Raw genomic sequence first — 19,727 nt, forward strand, 5'->3', positions numbered from 1 at the left:
GAGTATTGTTCTTAATATAAAAATAATGATGCACAACTCAGTGCAATACCCTGGGGTCAGTGAATAGAAAGACAGTATGTCTACTACTAGTACAGGACAGTTTTTTTTTTTCTTTTTTTAAGGTTTGAAGAAAAGGTAATATTTAAAACTGAAACGTTTTAATTGTTCTGATTCTGAGTGTACTTTTGAGGTTAACACACAACTCTTTTTTTTTTTACTTTTTATATTATTATTAACTCTATAAGACAAAAATAGTATTAACTCTATCCATAAGACCAAAAAAAAAATTTACTTAATTCTCCAAATTCCTTTCCCTGAGCTACAGTCATCCCAGAAAACCTCTCCCTGCTGGCTGCTTCCAGAATTCATATTTCTGTTTCAGAACTGCACTTGTTTAGACAGAAAAAGGCTCCGTGTGTGCGTTTGTGTTGTGGGGGTGGGGAGGATCGTGGTGAGGTGATAAATCCTTTGCTAAGTTGCACTTGTGTAAAATGTAAAGCTATGAATACAGAAGTCAGATTCAAACAGATTTATTACACACAGTGGATAGTATTTTGAAATGCAAGTGATCCACAAAAACAAATATCATGACACAAAGCTTATCCTTGCATCCAGTCGATCTGTTTTGTTTAAGTACACTCGATTTATAACATGGGGAGTTTCAGGCATAACTCTTCACACGCGGATCTGTCTTTCTCCAGGGAGATACTGGAGAGTAGAAAGGGGAGGAAGAGGGAAGAGGCGAGGGGCGAGGAAAGCGGGAGGGGTGTGGGGGAAGACTAGGAGGAAAGGAAGGGAACAGAAAACTGCATCTGGAGCCCACAGTTGCATCCATGCCAAGCGTGTGGGCATCACATCCACGTTGTAACAAAGACATGACCATGGCGTTTCTTTGGGCTCTAGACAGGCTGATACAGTCTGCTTGCAAGCACTGTCTGTCGTCTCCCCTAAGCCCCCCACACCTTCAGCAGTTTCCAGCTCCGATCTCGAGAGCACTCAACGCACGGTGCTGGGCACGCCAGTCCCCAGGAGAGGCTGCCACACGTTGATGCGTGTGAGGCCAGGGGCGCTGGAGCATCAAGATGTTAGGGGGAGGAGGGGTCCCACCCGCGAGAGACTCCTCTCTGCATCCCCACCTCCAGCATTTATGGCTAGAGTGTGCCAGGGCAGAGCCAGACAGGTAGCCCCGCCGCTTAAAGGGGTGCGGAGTGCAGGCGCGCAGCCGGGGGAGGACCGGTGTGGCCCCGCCGGGTCCGTTGCCGGGGCCCCGGGCGTTTGCAGACCCACGGAGAGCCGCCTCGGTCTCCAGAGTGTCCTCTAAAAGCTGCCACCTGCGCACCCTGAACCTCAGCCTGGCCTCGCCTCAGGACCCTCCTCCTTGCCCACCACGTACCTGGCCCGAGCGGCGGGGCGCGCGGCCCAGGGGAACCCCTTTCGGCGGGACGGGCCCAGCCCCGGGTCGCCTGCGCCTCCCGCGGTCGCCACGCGCGGCTGGTGGCGCTCTGGCCGGCACCATTGACGAATCCCGGGTGAACCCGCCTGCGGCCGCCGCCGTGTCTTCCGGAATCTCTGGCCGGGCACCTTTGGGGTGAGATGCCTGGAAAGCCGCGGTCCCTGTGGGTCTGAGGTGGCCCCCCAGCAACCTCCCAGGCCCTCCCCCGAAAAGAAAACCCGGGCAGAGACAGGGAGGATCCGCGTAGTGGGGAGCCGAAGCCTCCTGGCTCGTCCTTGTGCTGCTCTTCCCGTCGGCGTCCGAGTGTGTTTATATAGCAGCTGGAGGCCACGCAGAGTTGCCCACCCCCGGGGCGGCGCGCCCTCCCTTCCCCGGCTCCGGGCTCCGCACGTGGCAGGCACCAGCGACGTCTCGGCGGAAGGCTGGCGGCAGCCGGCGGGCCCGGTGCAAGCGCAGCGCGTCTTTACCTTCCGCTCGTCCTCCGGGCGTCCTCAGCCACTTCCCGAGCCGGGCACGGACTTCGGTGTCGCCGCCCTCCGTGCCCCGTACGTGCGCGGGAGATTGACGGGACTGCCCCTCAGGTGCTGTGGCGGCGTCTCAGGGCTCGTTCCTTGGCCGGAGAAGAATGGTAACATGAACAGCTAAGCGTGAGAGCGTCACGGGGGGAAGCGGACGAAGATTGATGGGCAGAGCGCTCACTTCGCCGAGCCTCTCATTCCGAGCCCCGCGCGGGCCAGCGAGCGACGAGGCAGCGCCTCAGCTTCCTGGCCGGACGCCGCTGACATCTGTCGCCTTCTTCCCGCCGGGCGCCAGGGTCGCTGCGCCGCTGCCCGCCAAGGAGCGTGGAGACAGCGCGTGAAGATCCGGGAGTGTGCGGATCTCCATCCAGACGGGAGTTCTGCCGGGTTCCGTGTCCCTGGATCCCCGCGGAGCCCCCCAGCACGCTGGCGCCGGAGGGAGTTGAACTTGAGTTCAGGTGGTAAGTTATCCCGAAGGGAGCGAGGGAGGAGCCGAGGAAGGTGGTGTTCCAGTGTCGAGAAAGCGGAGACTTTCCCTCCTGACACTTGATGGGGCCCGGCCACCTCCGCTCCTTCACTTCTCTCTCCCAGCCTGCTCCTCTAAACCCACCAAGAGGGAAGGGGGCAAACCAGAAAAAAACGAACAAACAACAAAAAAACGAAAAGCAAAGCAGCATTTAAAACAACCAAACAGAACACCAAAAAACTCCCCCTTTACTTAACTCTCTAGCATGCTATTGACTTTTTCATAACTTATCATTACTCTGTGAAATGACCATATTTTCTCCATTGCTTTATATTAATGGAGGTCAATAGGCTTAATGATTTCCTCAGTCAAGTCATTTATTTCTAAGCCAATAGTTAATGCCTTCGTCATAGTTTTCTGGGGGGGAAAGTAACTGTGCGTTTGTTCTGCAGATGGCCAACTCCCTCTGAATCCTGCAGACTGGTGCTGGGCGCGTCACAAAAGTTTGTAGCTTCTCCTCAGTTTCTGGGGCTGCGCAGGGAAGACGAAAGGACTTTGGCACTGAACACAAGAAACGGGGGGACATCTCCTTTAAGTTTTCTCCTCTGTTACCATTGGCAATGAAGAGGAAACAGAAGAGGTTTCTGCAGATGACTTTGTTATTCATGGTGGCTTTAATTTTCCTGCCCAATATTGGACTCTGGTCTCTATACAAGGATAAGCACCTGGTGAAATCTACAGAGCCTGGGGAGCAGCAGGTAAGTACTATCCAGAGAAAAGACCACAGGAGCATTGGCAAGGCAAGTAACCCCTGTGCCGGCTGGGACACCAGCAAGCAGGTGTGGGATCATTGAGTTTTCACCCCAAGTCTTTACAGAGCTGACATCAAAGGGCTCTGGAGATTTAGAGATGTAAGTAAGTAGCTGTTTTAAGATCACAGGTGAGGCCATGAAGAACTTAAAAATAGAGTAGAAAAGAGAGAAAGAAGAGGTCAAGGAGAGGGGAAGATGCTTTTTCACAATTAGTTTCGGGTTGATTTTGACTTGAGGTGGTTGAAAGGTAATTATGCTTATTTGTGGGAGGTGGGAGTGGATTTTGCTATTAGTTATGGATTTTTTTTTTGCCTTGCATCTGGTTTACAAGTACATATTAAAGTGAATCAGGCCAACTTAATCATTAAAATTATGAAGTAGTTCTCAAAAACCAAGCTACAATTTTGTTTATTTTAGTTGTAATTTTTGCTTAGCAAAAGCTTTTTACCCTACGAAAACTTAAAGTTCATTCCTTCTGTTGCTAAGGTAGTGTGATACTGGCAGAATTACTAAGAAATCCATTCAGTTTCACAGTCTGGTGATAATAGGTTTCCTTCACATTGGAAACACCATGTAGGTTAACATATTTTCTTTCTCCTTAGTAGGTAATGTATTAATATACATATGGCTTCCAACTTAACATAGGTCAAAATAACTGTCTTTCTTGATGAGCAGTTATGCAAAAATATCCTTCAGAGAACATTGTTGAAAAACTGTGTAATTCCTATTTATCAATAAATGAACAGTTTTACTACTTAAACTTTTCATAATGGCCTTCTTTATGATATTGATGTAACACATTTGCAGTTAGTGCTGTGCATCACCTTGTACAAGTCATGTTAATATTCTTAATTTCGAGGGTCATCACCCATGTGCACTATGTACTTTTCACATCCAGAAAACAGTTAAGTAGTTCATTACTGGACAACTGCAGTATGTATTCACAGCAATTGAATATTTGCTCTACACTTAACAAAGTTTGATATTCTTTTTAAACAATGAATGGTAACTTGTGAAATATGTGTAGTTAATCTGCTTTTTCATTACAAGAAGTCATTACCAGTCTCTGAATTTTAAAGATTCTTAGTTCCTATAGATTTTTAGTAGGTTGGTATTATGAGGAAAAATGTTGACATAATTTCATTTAGTTTTCTGTCTCTATCATCTTTTCTAATAAGGATTTGACTTTTGGTTTGAAATACATTCTGTCTTGTCATTGGAAAATGAAGATGGGCACTTTGCATGTGAAACATGTTTTTCTATTTAAATTACTTATTTCACCAATGTTTTATATAAAACAGAATTTTATTAATAGTCAATACAGTCTTGATGTGAAATTTCTATTCCAATATTGGTAATTAAGAAAATAAGAATTATTTTCTTTGAAATATTTGCTGGTATAGCTAATATGAAGCATTAATTAGTCATATTAATGAGATCTTCACAACTTTCACATTGATTCTATTGATTTTGACTTTTAATATGAAAATTGTTTATTCAGTGGCATAAAAAATAAAATGTGGATTACTACTCCTCTGACTTGTCATTCTAATCTTCAAAGTAGTTTCCTTGTTTCTGGTTCTTCTGTAGTGCCTCTGGTACTTAATGTTGGATAATAAAGTAATAGGAATGAAATGCTGGGTGTGGCAAGAGAAGCAACTATTCCTCTAATTTTTTTATGCTGTGGCTTAAATAACATATGTTACTGGCTATCCTGTGAGATCCAAGTTTAGTAATCCTGTGTAAAAATTTAAGAAACCAAGAAGTTAAGAAAAGATAGTGATAAGCAATAAACTGAATGTTGGTCATATTCTTTAGTATTTGTAACTTAAAAATGGTTTCAAAACTGATTCTTCCTTACAGATAAAAAAGTCAAATTAAAAATTAATTAGAAACCTTTTGGGAACTTATTGAAAGATTTCATTAAATAAATATATTTATTTATTGAAAAGTTATTAGTCTTATCCTACTATTTAATATGGTTGTAGGAAAATTAAGATGAATTCACATCATTATATTCTGAATAAGTAAAGGTTAAGTCATTAATATATTTTGTCAAATAAAAAGTGATTTGTAGTGATAAATTAAACATGCTTAATATTGTGATGTAGTATTGTGTTAATATATCTGTAGTGCCATGTTAGTATATCAGTTAAGTACAGAAATTTTTAATTGACGCATATAATTTGACTATTCAATAATATGTTATATTTAAATTTAGCAGTTTGTTTTAAAAATACATTTTATGATTAACTGCTAAATGTTGTTCAAAGTCATTTGTTATTGTTTTTGTCTCCGAGTTGTAAAGTGCTCAGATTAAGGATAATGTGTTAATTGAAACATTGACAGCAATAAATATTAAACTATCCAAATCATGTGTTCATATTAGTAGTCTACAAATATTATGCACAGAACAGCCAGCCATTCTGTTTCTAAATGTGATGTCTTAGTGGTCACAGAAATTGAAAAATCTTCACTATTTTAAATAATTTCATTATTATAGTGAGTTGCAGAGAAATAGTTTATGTAAAGTCAAAAATCATTAAATGGCTAATATTTAAAATATTCTTATGTGTTATTTCAAATTTTATTTATTATGTGACTCTAGATAAAAAAAGCAAAAATAGAAAGCGTGACAGATATTGTGTGTACTTTCATCAAGTTTAGTATTTAATAAATATTTTTCTCAACTACTACATTACAAGTTAATTGTTTGTATTTAGTTGCATTTCAAATGTGAGATTTATGATAACACAGCATAATATTTAAACATTTGTCCTATCAATGATGCAGAAAAGCTAAAACATGAAATAATAATTCCAAATATTCATCTAATTTTCATCTAATCAATTCACTCATGGATTTGTTTTTTCTTTTCCAACATAAAAAGAGGGAAAGATTGATAAATAGTTTCCATAACACCATCCAATTAAAATTTTTGTTTTGTTTTATTGTTTGGTCACTGAAAAATCAAAACCAAGTTGGTGAATACTCAGACTTTGACATGTTTAGTTTTTCATAAACAGTTTTAAATGTTTTTGTATTAAATTGACATAATTGTGTCATATTGTTTTGTCACTTAATTTCCTCTCGTTTTGCTATTAGAATGATTTAAGTATCTTCTTTATGTGATTTAGAAATATACATGTGTATCAAAAAGAATATCGATTATAAAGATAGTATTTAGCTGAGAATGATTGTTGCATGGTTGTTGTATAGTAATTCTTAATTTCATTTCTCTTTTTAAACATTTGAAGTGCTATTTTTCTCTAATTTTGGCTGAATTTGAATTAAAGCCCAATTACATGTGAAGGTACTTCAAAAAGTTCATGGAATATGAAACTAAAAGATAATGCAAATTTTCCATGAGCTTTTTGAAGTACCTTCATTTTGAAAAGTTAGTTAAGCTGTGCTTTAGGATGATATATAGAACAGTACTATAGTTTAGGACAGAACTTCTGCATCCAGTAGTATTATAACTCGGTTCCTAATCATATATTAAAGTACTTGTATAAAAAACAAACTACTCAGAAACACTTTCTTTTCTTAACTACATTAAATAGGTTGACAACATCTTCAAAAGTTACTGTAATAGAAGGTTATCAACTAAATTGTAAATCATGAGTTGCAGAAATAATTTTAAAATACTCAGAATATGAAGACAATCTTAAAATTTTTTAAAATAAAAAATCATGGTCAAAAGTCCAGTTTTTTTTTTTTTTTTTTTTTTTTTTTTGACAGGCAGAGTGCACAGTGAGAGAGAGAGAGACAGAGAGAAAGGTCTTCCTTTTCCATTGGTTCACCCCCACAATGGCCGCTGTGGCTGGCTCACTGCGCTGATCCGCTGATCCGAAGCCAGGAGCCAGGTGCTGCTCCTGGTCTCCCATGCGGGTTTCAGGGCCCAAGGACTTGGGCCATCCTCCACTGCACTCCTGGGTCACAGCAGAGAGCTGGACTGGAAGAGGAGTAACTGGGCCTGGAACCCCGGGGTGCCTGCACTTCAGGCAGAGGATTAGCCTATTGAGCCTAGGTGCCTGCCTAAAAGTCCTGAATTTTAAATTACCTATTTTCAGAATTGTTCAGAAAGATTTTAGAAGCTTCTGTTTGACCTAGATTTTTTAACCATATAGCAAAAACAACCAAGTAAACAAAAAACATTAGACATTCTAAATCACTTTGAACTGTTGAACTTCCTTCTTTCTTAGAATTTCATTGTGTTAAATAGAGCTATTCTTGCTTGTCACATTAGGAGATGCATGAAGTCCTAAGAGATCACACCTTTTATATGGAAAATACTGTGAGGTAGTTTTGTTTTTAGTCAGATCCACATGTAAACTGTGCTTGACAGTTGTGTGATTTAACCTCCACTAACAAAAAAAAGTACCCTGAAATATTTCTCAGCATCTTTGTCTAAATATTTTAATGTTAATCAGCTCCACACTTAAAGGAGTCTTTCTTTTGGCCAAGAACATATTTTTCTCCTGTAGGATTTTAAATTTGTTTTATAATATAAAGGTGTCAGATAATTGGTACCTAGTGTATGGGAACCGTCTTTTTCTTTGTTTTTTCATGCTGATCACTAAAGCTGGAAAGTATGTGTTCTTTTTCCAGCAAGAACCTTAGTTGTTGCAAGAACCAAAGACAGGATACAAAAATTAAGAGTTTTCTCTTCAGCATTTAACACACTAGATGTGAAATTATGGTTTTTGAGCCATACGGTTCTTAATTAGCAAAGATGTAGATTTTAAATTAGGGTTTAAAAAGACCTTTTCCTGAATTTATGGAAAATCCATTCAGAATCACTACAGGATGGCATCACACAGACCGCTATAACAAGTGGCTTAATTATTTGCTGTGACCCAGTAGATCGCTACATGATTAGTTCATCACATTGCCCCATGGGAGACAGAGTGTGAAACGCAGTCTTCTGTTCACAATCTGGTAAAAAATGGGATAGTTTTCTTTTTTTCTTCCCTCTGTTCATTTCAGAGTTGGACAGGCTGTGCTGAATCAATTAGCCTCCTATAAGTTTTTTCTATAAAAGAAATCAAATCAAGCTGGAATTTATAGTGAAAGGGTGAGAAAGACTGGGCAATTTAAGTGGTGTGGAAAAGAAGACTGAGAACTTTTTAAAAAAGTTTTGTCAGAAATATCTATAATAACCTTTAGGAAGCTTGCAACCATGTCCCATTTTCTAACATTTTTACACAGATGAAAGTTAGCCAAGGGGCAAGAGAAAAGACATTAAAATCAGGGAAAAACATCCAATGTAAGTGCCATGTAGAATCAGATTTGGATATGTTTTATGTTACAGTCATTCCCATTTCTTCCTTCTTTGGCTTATTTATGGTGAAGTTTGGGTACTGGATATTTGAGAATGCTGATAGCATCTGATAAGACCGTGTTGTTCTCCTCTTTCCTTCATTTTGCAAATGTGTTTACAAAAGTACTGTTATGAAACCAAGGGTGCAAATGTACAAAAAAATAGAAGGTAATGAAGATGACAATAAAGGTAAACACAAACTATGATAAACCAGACGCTTGTTCCACTATGTACTCCATGTGTCACACCTTAAAGCTCAAAATACCTTAATTACCTCAAAATGTGATGGTAAGGCCTGAATGGATAGTCAACAAAAAAGCAAGTCAGTATCATATGTGCCACTAAAAATATGTATGTATTAGATAGGCACAGCTGTGTATACATGACAAATAGGTATAGATATGAGCTCACTTAAATTTGAAAAGAAAGGACAGAACATCCACAGGAATTTAAGACATGATTATCAACACCATTCTTCACTAATATGCTGTCTGTTACTACTGAATTCAAAAAGGTGGCATCAGAAAGATTGAAAAAATAAAGATATATTAGTATTCATAATAAAGTTAAGGTAAATTACAAAAAGTTTTCTCTAACTTTTCATTTGCTTGCCTATTTGGATTTATTTGAGACACAGACAGACACAGAGATCACCAATTCACTGTTTCACTCTTTATATATCTGCAACAACTGAGATAAGCTAGGCCAAAGCTAAGAGACAAGAACTCCACCCACCCAAGTAGGCGGGAGGGAGCCAACTTTAGCAGCCATCCTCTGCTGTTTCCCAGGTTGCACATTAGCAAGAAGCTCTGATGTGAAGTAGAGCTGAATTCTAACCATTGCACAAAACCAGCGACCCCAACACCAACGTTCCTATTTGAGTATTGCTGATTTTTTTTTCATTTAATATGGGCTGGATTAAAAACACTCTCAAATTTTATTTCTTCATTTCTTTCTAGCAACACACATACACACATACATATACCCACACACATGGTCTCACTTATGAAAGGGAAATGAAATCCATCCAACTGTTTCATTTTCTACAATATTTTTAACTTCTGTAACTTCTTGTTTTTGCCATTGCTTTGAATTCCTAATAGGCTGTTAGTCAAATTCGAAACACCATTTAAATGTTATTAGCTTAATTCTGGGAAAGTATGGAGAAAGAGATAGAGAAAATGCATCTAAAGTCTGTTAGAATCACACAGATTATAAATGGGACAATGCAGTGTAATGCTGTAATGTAATTAAAACAATGGTGGTTGCTATAGAATAAGGTGGTAGTTACCAAATATCCTAGGGAGTAGTGATGTCTCAATTAGGACTGAGAAGACTAATGAGTTATTTCAAGTACTCAGTTCTCTAGGAATGCTATTTCAGTACTTGAACTCTAGCAAGCCAGAGACGATTATCACAGTGATTCTGAACAGTTTTATGATATTATGACCAAATTGTCAGAGCTGCCATCTAAGTTTGAGTGAAATGGGCTTTCCATTTTCCTTATTTTTGACATGTTTCACCAGCAGGAGAATCCAGCTGAGCTTCATTTGAGGAGAAATATCAGCAATTCCTTAGTGGCATGTTCACTTTTACTAGGTCAGTGTATAGGCTATGAAATCAAACTATCTGGCTTCATTTGACAGCTCATGAACCTTTTCTACATCAGGGTTCTTACAAGTAAAAAGGGGTGTGAGTAACTTTATTTTAGTGCTCCGGTGAGGATTAAATGCTTAACCTATTGAAGAGTATATTAAAGACTTAACAGATATATATATATATATATATATTATTGTCTACATATTCTAAACATTTATAAGCAATCATTGCCTTTACAAGGTAATTAATGTTTAATATTTACAGATGGTTTTCTTTGGGAAGTATTGTCAAGATAGCTCAGGAGAACCATGCCATTGTTGTGTTGAATTTAGTAGGAAGGACTTTCATAATAAAAAGGCTTTTTTGCACATTTTCTGTGTAATATTCAATGATTGGTTGTTGATATTAATTTTCATATGGTACTTACTGCAAAAAGACAAATGTTTGACACATTATATTATAAGCTGTTCAAAAATTGAAGCTTTTAATATAACAGAAAAAATAATATTTCTTTTCATAGCTACCTTAATTTCTTGTAAACACATAGTGTTGCATCCAATAAGCCTTTTTTTTCCCATTAATTCCAAGAGACAATCTGAGAACTACTTTTGTTTTTGTTGATGATGTTTAAATCTTGGTTATGAGAAATATTGGGTTATTCTGAGGATGAAAAATTAAAAACTAGAGTAAAACTGTCAAAATAGTGAAACTACTTTATAGAATTACTATTCTCTTCAGTAGAGTGAGGGACAGAGCAAGCATATTGCATTGTAGTCATTCTTGGTTTTCTAAATGGTGGCTTAGAGAGATCAAGCTAATATACCTAGTCAAGCACTGCACTATAAAGTTTTCTTTAAATACATGAAGGACATTTAGAAAAGGAAGATAATGATATATTCTCTGGACCTGTTACACAGTCTTTCATTATTCCAGGGTAATGATGAACTGTATCATGCTGTAAACATTAGGGCTGAGATTAGGTCAAATTCGGTATTACTCAATTCATACTAAGTACAAAGAAAGACAAAAATTTGCATCTATGGGCTGGAATCATACAGCCCATGATTAGTGGTGTTAACAGACACACAGATCAAGGCAATTGAAGAATTTGAAAAGGTTGTTAGGTTTGTTAGTTTGTCACTGGTACTCTGGATTGTAGATATAGCCAGTTGTAGAAGTTTGAACAAAATTTTGAAAGATTGAATAGTGAGACAGCTAGAGAGTTGGAAAGTTTGGATACTTCAAGTTCATAGGTTGGCTACACTTCCTACAGAAATATATAATTTTGACAAGTCACTTCATTGTTTTTAATATCAATTCCTCATATTTTAATGAAAACCACATAAAAGGTATCTGGGAGAACTAGTGTGATCTATAAATGAAAATTGCTTAGCCCATAGAAAATAATTGAGAAGCTTAAATAGCAGCTTATACATTTTGTGAATTTTTAAAACATTCATTGATGGTAATAAATAAGATTAAACATTGTATAAATCTAATAAAGATACAATAAAGCATATGAATTATACCACTATCAATTTGTCTATTGTTGATAAAATATTTATTGGATATATGATTTATGCACATTATTGTGTTAGACCCTGAAGGAAATAAATGATGAAGTTATAAATCTATTTTCAATTAGTTTACTATCAATTAATTAAGAAAGACCACATATACACTTAAAAATAGGGTTAATTTATTTTATAAGGAATAACATGCTCAAATTATTTTGCTTTCAGAAGAAATAGGAAAAAAAGCTTTTTTGCAGTATTTATGTGGCCCTATGCTAAATGCTTTCTGTATATTTACTGGCTTAATCCTCTCAAGAATTCATTGAGATAGTTTTTTATGTAAATCGGTTCACAGCTAAGTAAGACACAGATAGAAAATTTGGACCTATGCACTCTAGGTTCCCAGAAAGTGACCATGATTAATCGTGGAAACAGTCACATAGTTTAAAGAAACAAGATTCCAAAAAAATCATTAGATTTGGCAACTAATTATTGGTACTATGTTGATTATAGTATGCACAGTTGGAGGGGATTGAACAAACTGAAAAATATTAAATGGTAAGACTAAATGTACGCCTAAAATAGATTACATTTTTAAGACAGATAAGAGAAAATGGTGAGTTTGACATTGACATAAATGCTGAATGTGGATGCATGGTTGAAGAGGGAGAAGCACTCAGAGAATGAGAGGCAGTCCCAAAGGAGGATGGACATAGTCAAACACGTAATGCCAAAGGAGAGAAGCAGAAAAGGTTATCATGATCTTAAGAGTAAATTTAGAGACTGTGCTTTTAATAGTTTCAGTGTTCCGCTTGGCAGGGAATTCTGAGATTTTTCTCCCAATGCAATTATCATACTAATTTGGAAATGTAATTAAAAATTTGTGAAACATTCTGTAAAGTGTGAAACAATCTAGTTATATTATAAATCTGTTAGCTAGATGGAAGATAGATAGACAATTAGATGTTTATTGTAATCTGTAAAACTTTATAATACAGATTGAAGATATAATTCCAAACAGAAATGTCATGAAACCATGCAGCCTTCTTGTCAGTAGGTCAACAGTGTACCTGTCAAAATGAATGAAGACAATGACCATATACACAGAGTGGAAGAAAAATACAGAAGTGTACTTAATTATAAGTGAGGACGGATGAGTAGGTGGTAGCATTTATAACAAGGATGTGAGATAGGAATATTCAGTTGCCAAGAATCTCAAGATAGTATATTAATAAAAGTAATAAAATGATAATAAAATGATTATAATCAAAAATTAATTATTAGTATTCTGATTTTTATTTTTAAACTGACATTTATTGAGCTCCTAACATGTGCCAGACATCATAATGTTAAGCTGCTGTTATGTTCATACAATAAATCCATGATTTGTATATTATTCCAATGTATTTACAAATGTGAAGAGAGTTTTAAAGACCCTGTGAAGATTATGCAGTGATAATTCTACCAATATCATGTGTTGAGACTAAATAAAGTCTATCATATTAGTAGAAATACATTGGCAATAGCCTAGATCAATGACACACAAAAATTATGCAACAACTCAAAAATGAAATGCAACATATACACTATGGTTAAGGACTTGGACAGTAAAACCAGATTTCCCCATTTCAGTTCCAGTTTTATTACTTAACTAGCTGTGTGATTTGGGTTAGTTACTTATATTCTCTATGCCTTATATTTCACATTTCTGCAATGAGTATAAAAATAGTATCTACTTGATTGAATTGATGAATGTGCATGAGTTCTTAGAAAACTGGATTTACGGAGCCGGCGCCGTGGCTCAATAGGCTAATCCTCCACCTTGCGGCGCCGGCACACCGGGTTCTAGTCCCGGTTGGGGCGCCGGATTCTGTCCCGGTTGCCCCTCTTCCAGGCCAGCTCTCTGCTATGGCCAGGGAGTGCAGTGGAGGATGGCCCAGGTGCTTGGGCCCTGCACCCCATGGGAGACCAGGAAAAGCACCTGGCTCCTGGCTCCTGCCAGGATCAGCGCGGTGCGCCGGCTGCAGCGGCGGCCATTGGAGGGTGAACCAGCGGCAAAGGAAGACCTTTCTCTCTGTCTCTCTCTCTCACTGTCCACTCTACCTGTCAAAAAAAAAAAAAAAAAAAAAAAAAAAAAAAAAGAAAACTGGATTTACAGAGTAAGCAATTACAAATATTAAAATATTACAATTCCAGAAAATTGAAATTGAAAAAAAGAGAAAAAGTATATTTCCAGATTCTGTTTCCATGACCTCTCAAGTGAATGGTTCCCTTTTTGGGCACTTTTTTTGCATTTTAAAAATGATTTTAAAAAGTGTTTTGAATCAGCTTTACTTTCTTTTTCTTTTCACTTCTTTGTTCCTGAATATCCCATATGGAAATAGTATGCAGTTAGTTTAACCTGAACTGAGGACTCATACAGTCCTACACGTCAGAAGTAAACTAGATTTCAGCAGAGAATTTAGCTCTTCCCTGTTATGCAATCAGCAACCAAAGCTAATGTGATGACCTTTCCCTCATATTTTTAGTTCTGTTCTCTCTTCATATTAATTTATGAACACATATTCTGCCCTCAGGGGAGAAAACATCTTTTTAAAATTGTCTCATTAAATGAGGCTAAGCTTCCAAAGAGGATTATCTGAAAATTGCTTTAACATCAGATATTTTGTTGCTTTCCAGAACTTGAGTTTTAACATTATTGTTCTTGTTGCTTCCAACAGTAAAAATAGGATAGAGCAAATCAAGAATGATGCTACTGGAGTCCACAGTTAAGTTGACAAAGTGCAATCCCAATCCCTCCTATAGTGCTTCAAGAACAGAGCTGGCTAGAATGGGAAGCTGTGCAGAACTACATTATGAGAGAAGATAAAAATGTTTTTATAATCTAGTTCAGATTATATGAATTATATGATTTTTAGATAACAGAACACTATCTGATTAACAACTATTTCATGAGAAAGTCCCTCCTATTAATTTCTGTAGAAACTTTTAACCTTTCTTTCACAATGTGAAGGGAATTACATTTTTTCCCAAAGTCATGAGCATCTCAACAAAAATATCTTGGGCTTTGATATATGAAATATAGAAGATAAGATATACATCTGGGAATCCAATGGGACAATATATAATAAAGTGTAGAAATACAAGCAACTATACCACGTTATTGCTTCTTCTTTTTTCTTCCCTGCTCAGGGCCTTCTCTGCTATTTTCCTTCAATCCTTTCCTGAAAAAGAAATTTCACCCAGGGTTTAAGTTAATTAATTATTGACCTAATGAATGAATGAATAAAAGTCTTTGAACATTTCTAAAGTTTGAGTGTGTTGTGTCATAAAAAAGATTCTGTTGAACTTGACTACATGTCCTATTACTAAAATGTTTATGAGGTGAAAAATATGCCTTAGTTCAAAGTGTTTGCTGCTGTTCTTAGTTATTGGTTTTTTTTTTTTTTTTGAATACTGGGAGCTGTCACTTTACTCCAAACTGTGCCATAAGAAAGTAAATATTGCTTAGTGTACCACCTCAACAGAAAGTCTTTCATAAGTGAAAACTAAAAACTGGCACAGTGAAACCTAAATTACCAGAAGAGTTTAGCAGTTTCTCACTCACCTCTTTCTTGTTTTCCAAAACTGCTTTCCCCAATCTTCTTTCTCTCCTCAAATCTCCAACCTGCAAACCTTTCTTATCATGCTCAATAGATACCCTGAGCTTTCATCACTAAAAGAATAGACTTTTCATATTGGGAGAACCAAGACTAATGTCATAGAATTTGGAAAAAATCATCAGCATTTTTATTTTCCAGCTCGCTACTTGCCTCCTGTCATTAAGAGAAAAAAATTACTGTGCTTTAGGATAAATATGGACTCTTTATTCAGAGTACTGCTCACAATTTTCTTTAGAAATTTTCCTTTTCTTTTCACTCATCTACTTTCAACCTCTTTCTCTCCAATCAAACCTTTGCACAAACAGTTAAACATTCTCAGGTTGCTTCCACTGTGGGGAGGCACAGCAAACAAAAGCAAAAGAAAGCAGATATTTTTAGCTAATGCCCTGACTCTCTGCTCTTAATAACCAAATGATCCATCCAATTCCTCACCTTCCACTTCTCACCTCAAGCTGAATTGAACTCCTGCTAATGTACATTAACCTCTTTGACCAGTAGCACTGAAATTTCTTGGTAGTAAATTCTGAAAACACTTCTCATCAGTTGTGTTACTTGAGAGAATTTACTAACCACTGTATGCTGCTTGAAACCACCTTCTTCATCTGATGAGAAGAGATGATGGAATGGGAGACTGGGGGAAAGAAAAAATTGGAAAAAGGAGCTTTGTTGTGTAGGAAAGAGAGCTGAATAAGAAAGTACTCAGTAGTTTTTCAAGGGTAATTTAGACCTTGCTGTACAAACTCCAAATTTGCTTCTATCTACACTTTCCTTTGCAACCACCACCCGTACACATACACATTTACTTGTGTGCTTTACTGATTCCTACTTCTGTACTTTCATTTTCCTAAAAGTTATATGTTCCTATGTAGCTGTACAATTGCTACCTTCACTATATCACTCTCAAGGTTCAATTGATTGCTAAGTACAAGCAATTCTTACAAAGTCCCTGTTGAATCCATTCACATGTTTTTAAACTTTTCCTCTTCCCCAGTTGGGAGCAGCTTAAACATTTTCCTAGATTTCCTGGAAAGACTTTCAACTTGATACCCCTGCAGCCAGCTTTGCCATCAAGACCATCCTCGCAGGATCCAGAGTTTCTTATCCCAATTGCTTAACCAGATCACTGCCATTCTTCTGTTTATGACACATACCTTTAGAGTTCAGATTCACTAATACATCACAACTCATCCTGATTTGAATTCATGGCTTATTGCCCACTAATTTACTGCTAAGACTCCCTAAGCTCCTACCACATCGAGCTGCTTTTAGTTTCTTAGAGTTTCATGTTCTTTTTCCTCCAGGAATATGAGTATACTTTATCTTCTGCCTTCTCCAAATGATTTCTACTTTCTCTCTATGAAGCATCTCCTCATTCTTCAAGGCTTGTGGTAGATATTTTTACAATGTGTTATGTTAACCCAGATGAAAGATCTCGGTGAACAAGACCTCAGCAGAAAGAATGGACCATCAAAAAAGGAGGCACCTTTCTCTGAAGGGAGGAAGGAACCTCCACTGTAATATGGCCTTGACTAAATAATTTCGAAGTTGGTGAACTGAAGGGGCATCCAGAGCCTTGACAGCTCATGGAAAGAGCCTCAGGTGATTACTGACGTCATAAATAAGAATGTGAATTTTTAAATCAACAACAGGAGTCACTGGGCACATGCTCCCCACATAAGATCCCTGTACTTAATGTGTTTTACTATGAGAGTTGAAGATAACACTATTAGTCGAACAGTACTCTGTGCGAGTGTGTGGGTGCAGTCTGTTGAAATCTTTGCTTAGTATATACTAAGTTGATTTTCTGTATATAAAGATAATTGAAAATGAATCTTGATGAAGAGTGGGATGGGAAAGGGAGTGGGAGATGGGAGGACTGCAGGAGGGAGGCAGGTTGGGGGGAGGAAAAGCCACAACAATGCAAAAGTTGCACTTTGTAAATTCACATTTATTAAATAAATAAATAAATAAATAATTTAACTATACAATATCAAAAAAAAGCAATGTGTTATGTTAGCTCTTCTTCCTCTTAAAGGGCACTTATTAGTCTTTATGTTAACTGATTGTTTAGGTAGTTTATTCTTCATTAATCAGTAGATTTTTTAAACTAAGTAGTGGGTTGAATGGTGGCTTGTCGGAAGATATGTCCCTGTACTATTCTCTTGAGCCTGTGAATTTTACCTTATTTAGAAAAAGGGTATTTGCTGATATAATTAATCTTGAGATCTTGAGATTCACAGAGCCTTCTGGATTGCTCAGCTGGACCCTAATATCCAATCATAAGTGTTTTTTATAAAAGACACACAAGGACAATTTTATAGATCAAAATTATAAAAGGCCTTGACAGAAATGGGAGATACAATGTGGAGAAGGAAACAGAAAAGTGAAGTGATGAAGGCATGGGTGAGACACATAGAGGAAGAAGCCATGAGAAAACAGAAGTAGAGATTGGAGGAACCTGGTAACAAACCAAGGAATTCCATCAGCCACTAGAGCTGGAGGAGACAGGAACTGTCTCTCCTAGAGCCTTCAAAGTTAGTGCAGGTCTGCCAGGCCCTGGATTTCAGACTTCTGTGAGAACAAACTATGTGAAAATAAATCTCCCTTGTTTTAAGCTACCCAGTTTGTGGCAGTTCATTACAGCAACCTCAGAAAGCAAATTCAGTTAGGAATTGTCAAGCTTTTTCCACATTCTAATTCCAGTGCCAACACTATCTGACCACAGATTAGGTACTGATTAATATTTCTTGAATGAGTGAAGAATCATAGATATGACTTGTCTTATGTATATTGAACTTATTTAAGTTGGGCTACATCTATGTAAAAAGTAAGAGGTTGTGAAACCCAATATATAAGTTTAAATGTCATGTAGGAATTATCAAACAAATATGAGTTAAACAAGGTAAATCATCATCATATTCATGAATTAATGGTCCTGTTACATGTTTTATTCCATTAATCTCATCTTGACTTTTGGGACTTATCCTGATCCTGAAAATCACAATGCCAATTTTATGAATCATAGTTATAGGAATATTTTTTTTTTTTATTTTTTATTTTTTTGACAGGCAGAGTGGACAGTGAGAGAGAGAGACAGAGAGAGAAAGGTCTTCCTTTTTGCCGTTGGTTCACCCTCCAATGGCCGCCGCTGCAGCCGGCGCACCGCGCTGATCCGATGGCAGGAGCCAGGAGCCAGGTGCTTTTCCTGGTCTCCCATGGGGTGCAGGGCCCAAGCACCTGGGCCATCCTCCACTGCACTCCCTGGCCATAGCAGAGAGCTGGCCTGGAAGAGGGGCAACCGGGACAGAATCCGGCGCCCCAACCGGGACTAGAACCCGGTGTGCCGGCGCCGCAAGGTGGAGGATTAGCCTATTGAGCCACGGCGCCGGCTTAGTTATAGGAATATTTAATAGAAGATTTATCGACCCCAATAATTGCACTGAAGAAGGCAGTCACATTTAAACAAGCCAGTGATACAATAAAGGAAAAATATAATCATTGAACAAGCTCTTTCTGTAATTATAGGAACATCTGTGGAATGATTTCACTGTAAAATGTCTAGGTACAATAATGGTTTATGTTTAAATAGCTTCCATGGCAAATTAGGAAAGACTTGTTTTTAAAACTTTACTAATCTATGAAAAGGCTTGTCTTTGAGTTCATTAATATAACCTACAAGGGAACCCTTGCAGCACACTTCATTAAAAGAAGTAATCTTGGAAGTATAGAGTGATATATTTCAAGGGGTTTATTTTAATTTGAGTGCTTCAGACCTTAAGACTTCTATTAGTTTGGCTCTCCGATGCAGTCTTCTTTTGAATATCTCCCCTCTTTTTGAAAAAGTCTACCTTGATTTACCTGGGCTCATTTTAATTAACAGTTGTCTAGGAGGGATGTGGAATCAGAAAAAAAGAATGAAACTCAAGGACAAAATTTATGAAAGAGATTAGGAAAAAAATTATAAGAGCTAGAAAAGATATGACAAGCTTTATTTGGTAGAAGCATATTAAATGCAGTGTCTTGAGGGAAAATGTCTTACTGTTCTGGTAATTAAGTAGAATTGTGTTTGATGAGATGATTCTACAATATTCTTCATCATATTACCAAATTAATTCAAGCACATTAATTATATCTCTTCTTATTTGTAATAGTATTATGGTCACCTTTGAGCTTTTGAACTTTTTGTTCTGGTGTTTCTATTTACCAGTTACCTAATTTTGAACTTCTCCTATTTCAATTGCTTTTGTATTTCTCTCAATGGTTTATTGAAATGATTTTCAATAAAAGTTTTATTGGCTATACTCAACTTAAAAATATATGCAGAAATAGAAGAAATTGTTTAAATAAATTATGTTCCTTTAATTGCATCAATTCAATGGC

At 37.4% G+C, this 19,727-nt stretch overlaps 1 protein-coding gene across 1 annotated transcript in view; it reads left to right on the forward strand.

The window, feature by feature from the left end:
• The first annotated feature begins 1,914 nt into the window (after positions 1-1,914).
• GALNTL6 (polypeptide N-acetylgalactosaminyltransferase like 6) overlaps positions 1,915-19,727 on the forward strand; it is a 1,232,148-nt gene continuing 1,214,335 nt past the window's right edge. Inside the window, exons 1-2 of the mRNA XM_002709470.4 lie at positions 1,915-2,432; positions 2,890-3,195. Coding sequence (XP_002709516.1) covers positions 3,058-3,195 — 138 coding nt within the window. The 5' untranslated portion in view covers positions 1,915-2,432; positions 2,890-3,057. The remainder of the gene's footprint in view (positions 2,433-2,889; positions 3,196-19,727) is intronic.

This window comes from Oryctolagus cuniculus, chromosome 2 (assembly GCF_964237555.1).
Source record: "Oryctolagus cuniculus chromosome 2, mOryCun1.1, whole genome shotgun sequence".
NCBI classification, from domain to species: Eukaryota; Metazoa; Chordata; class Mammalia; order Lagomorpha; family Leporidae; genus Oryctolagus; species Oryctolagus cuniculus.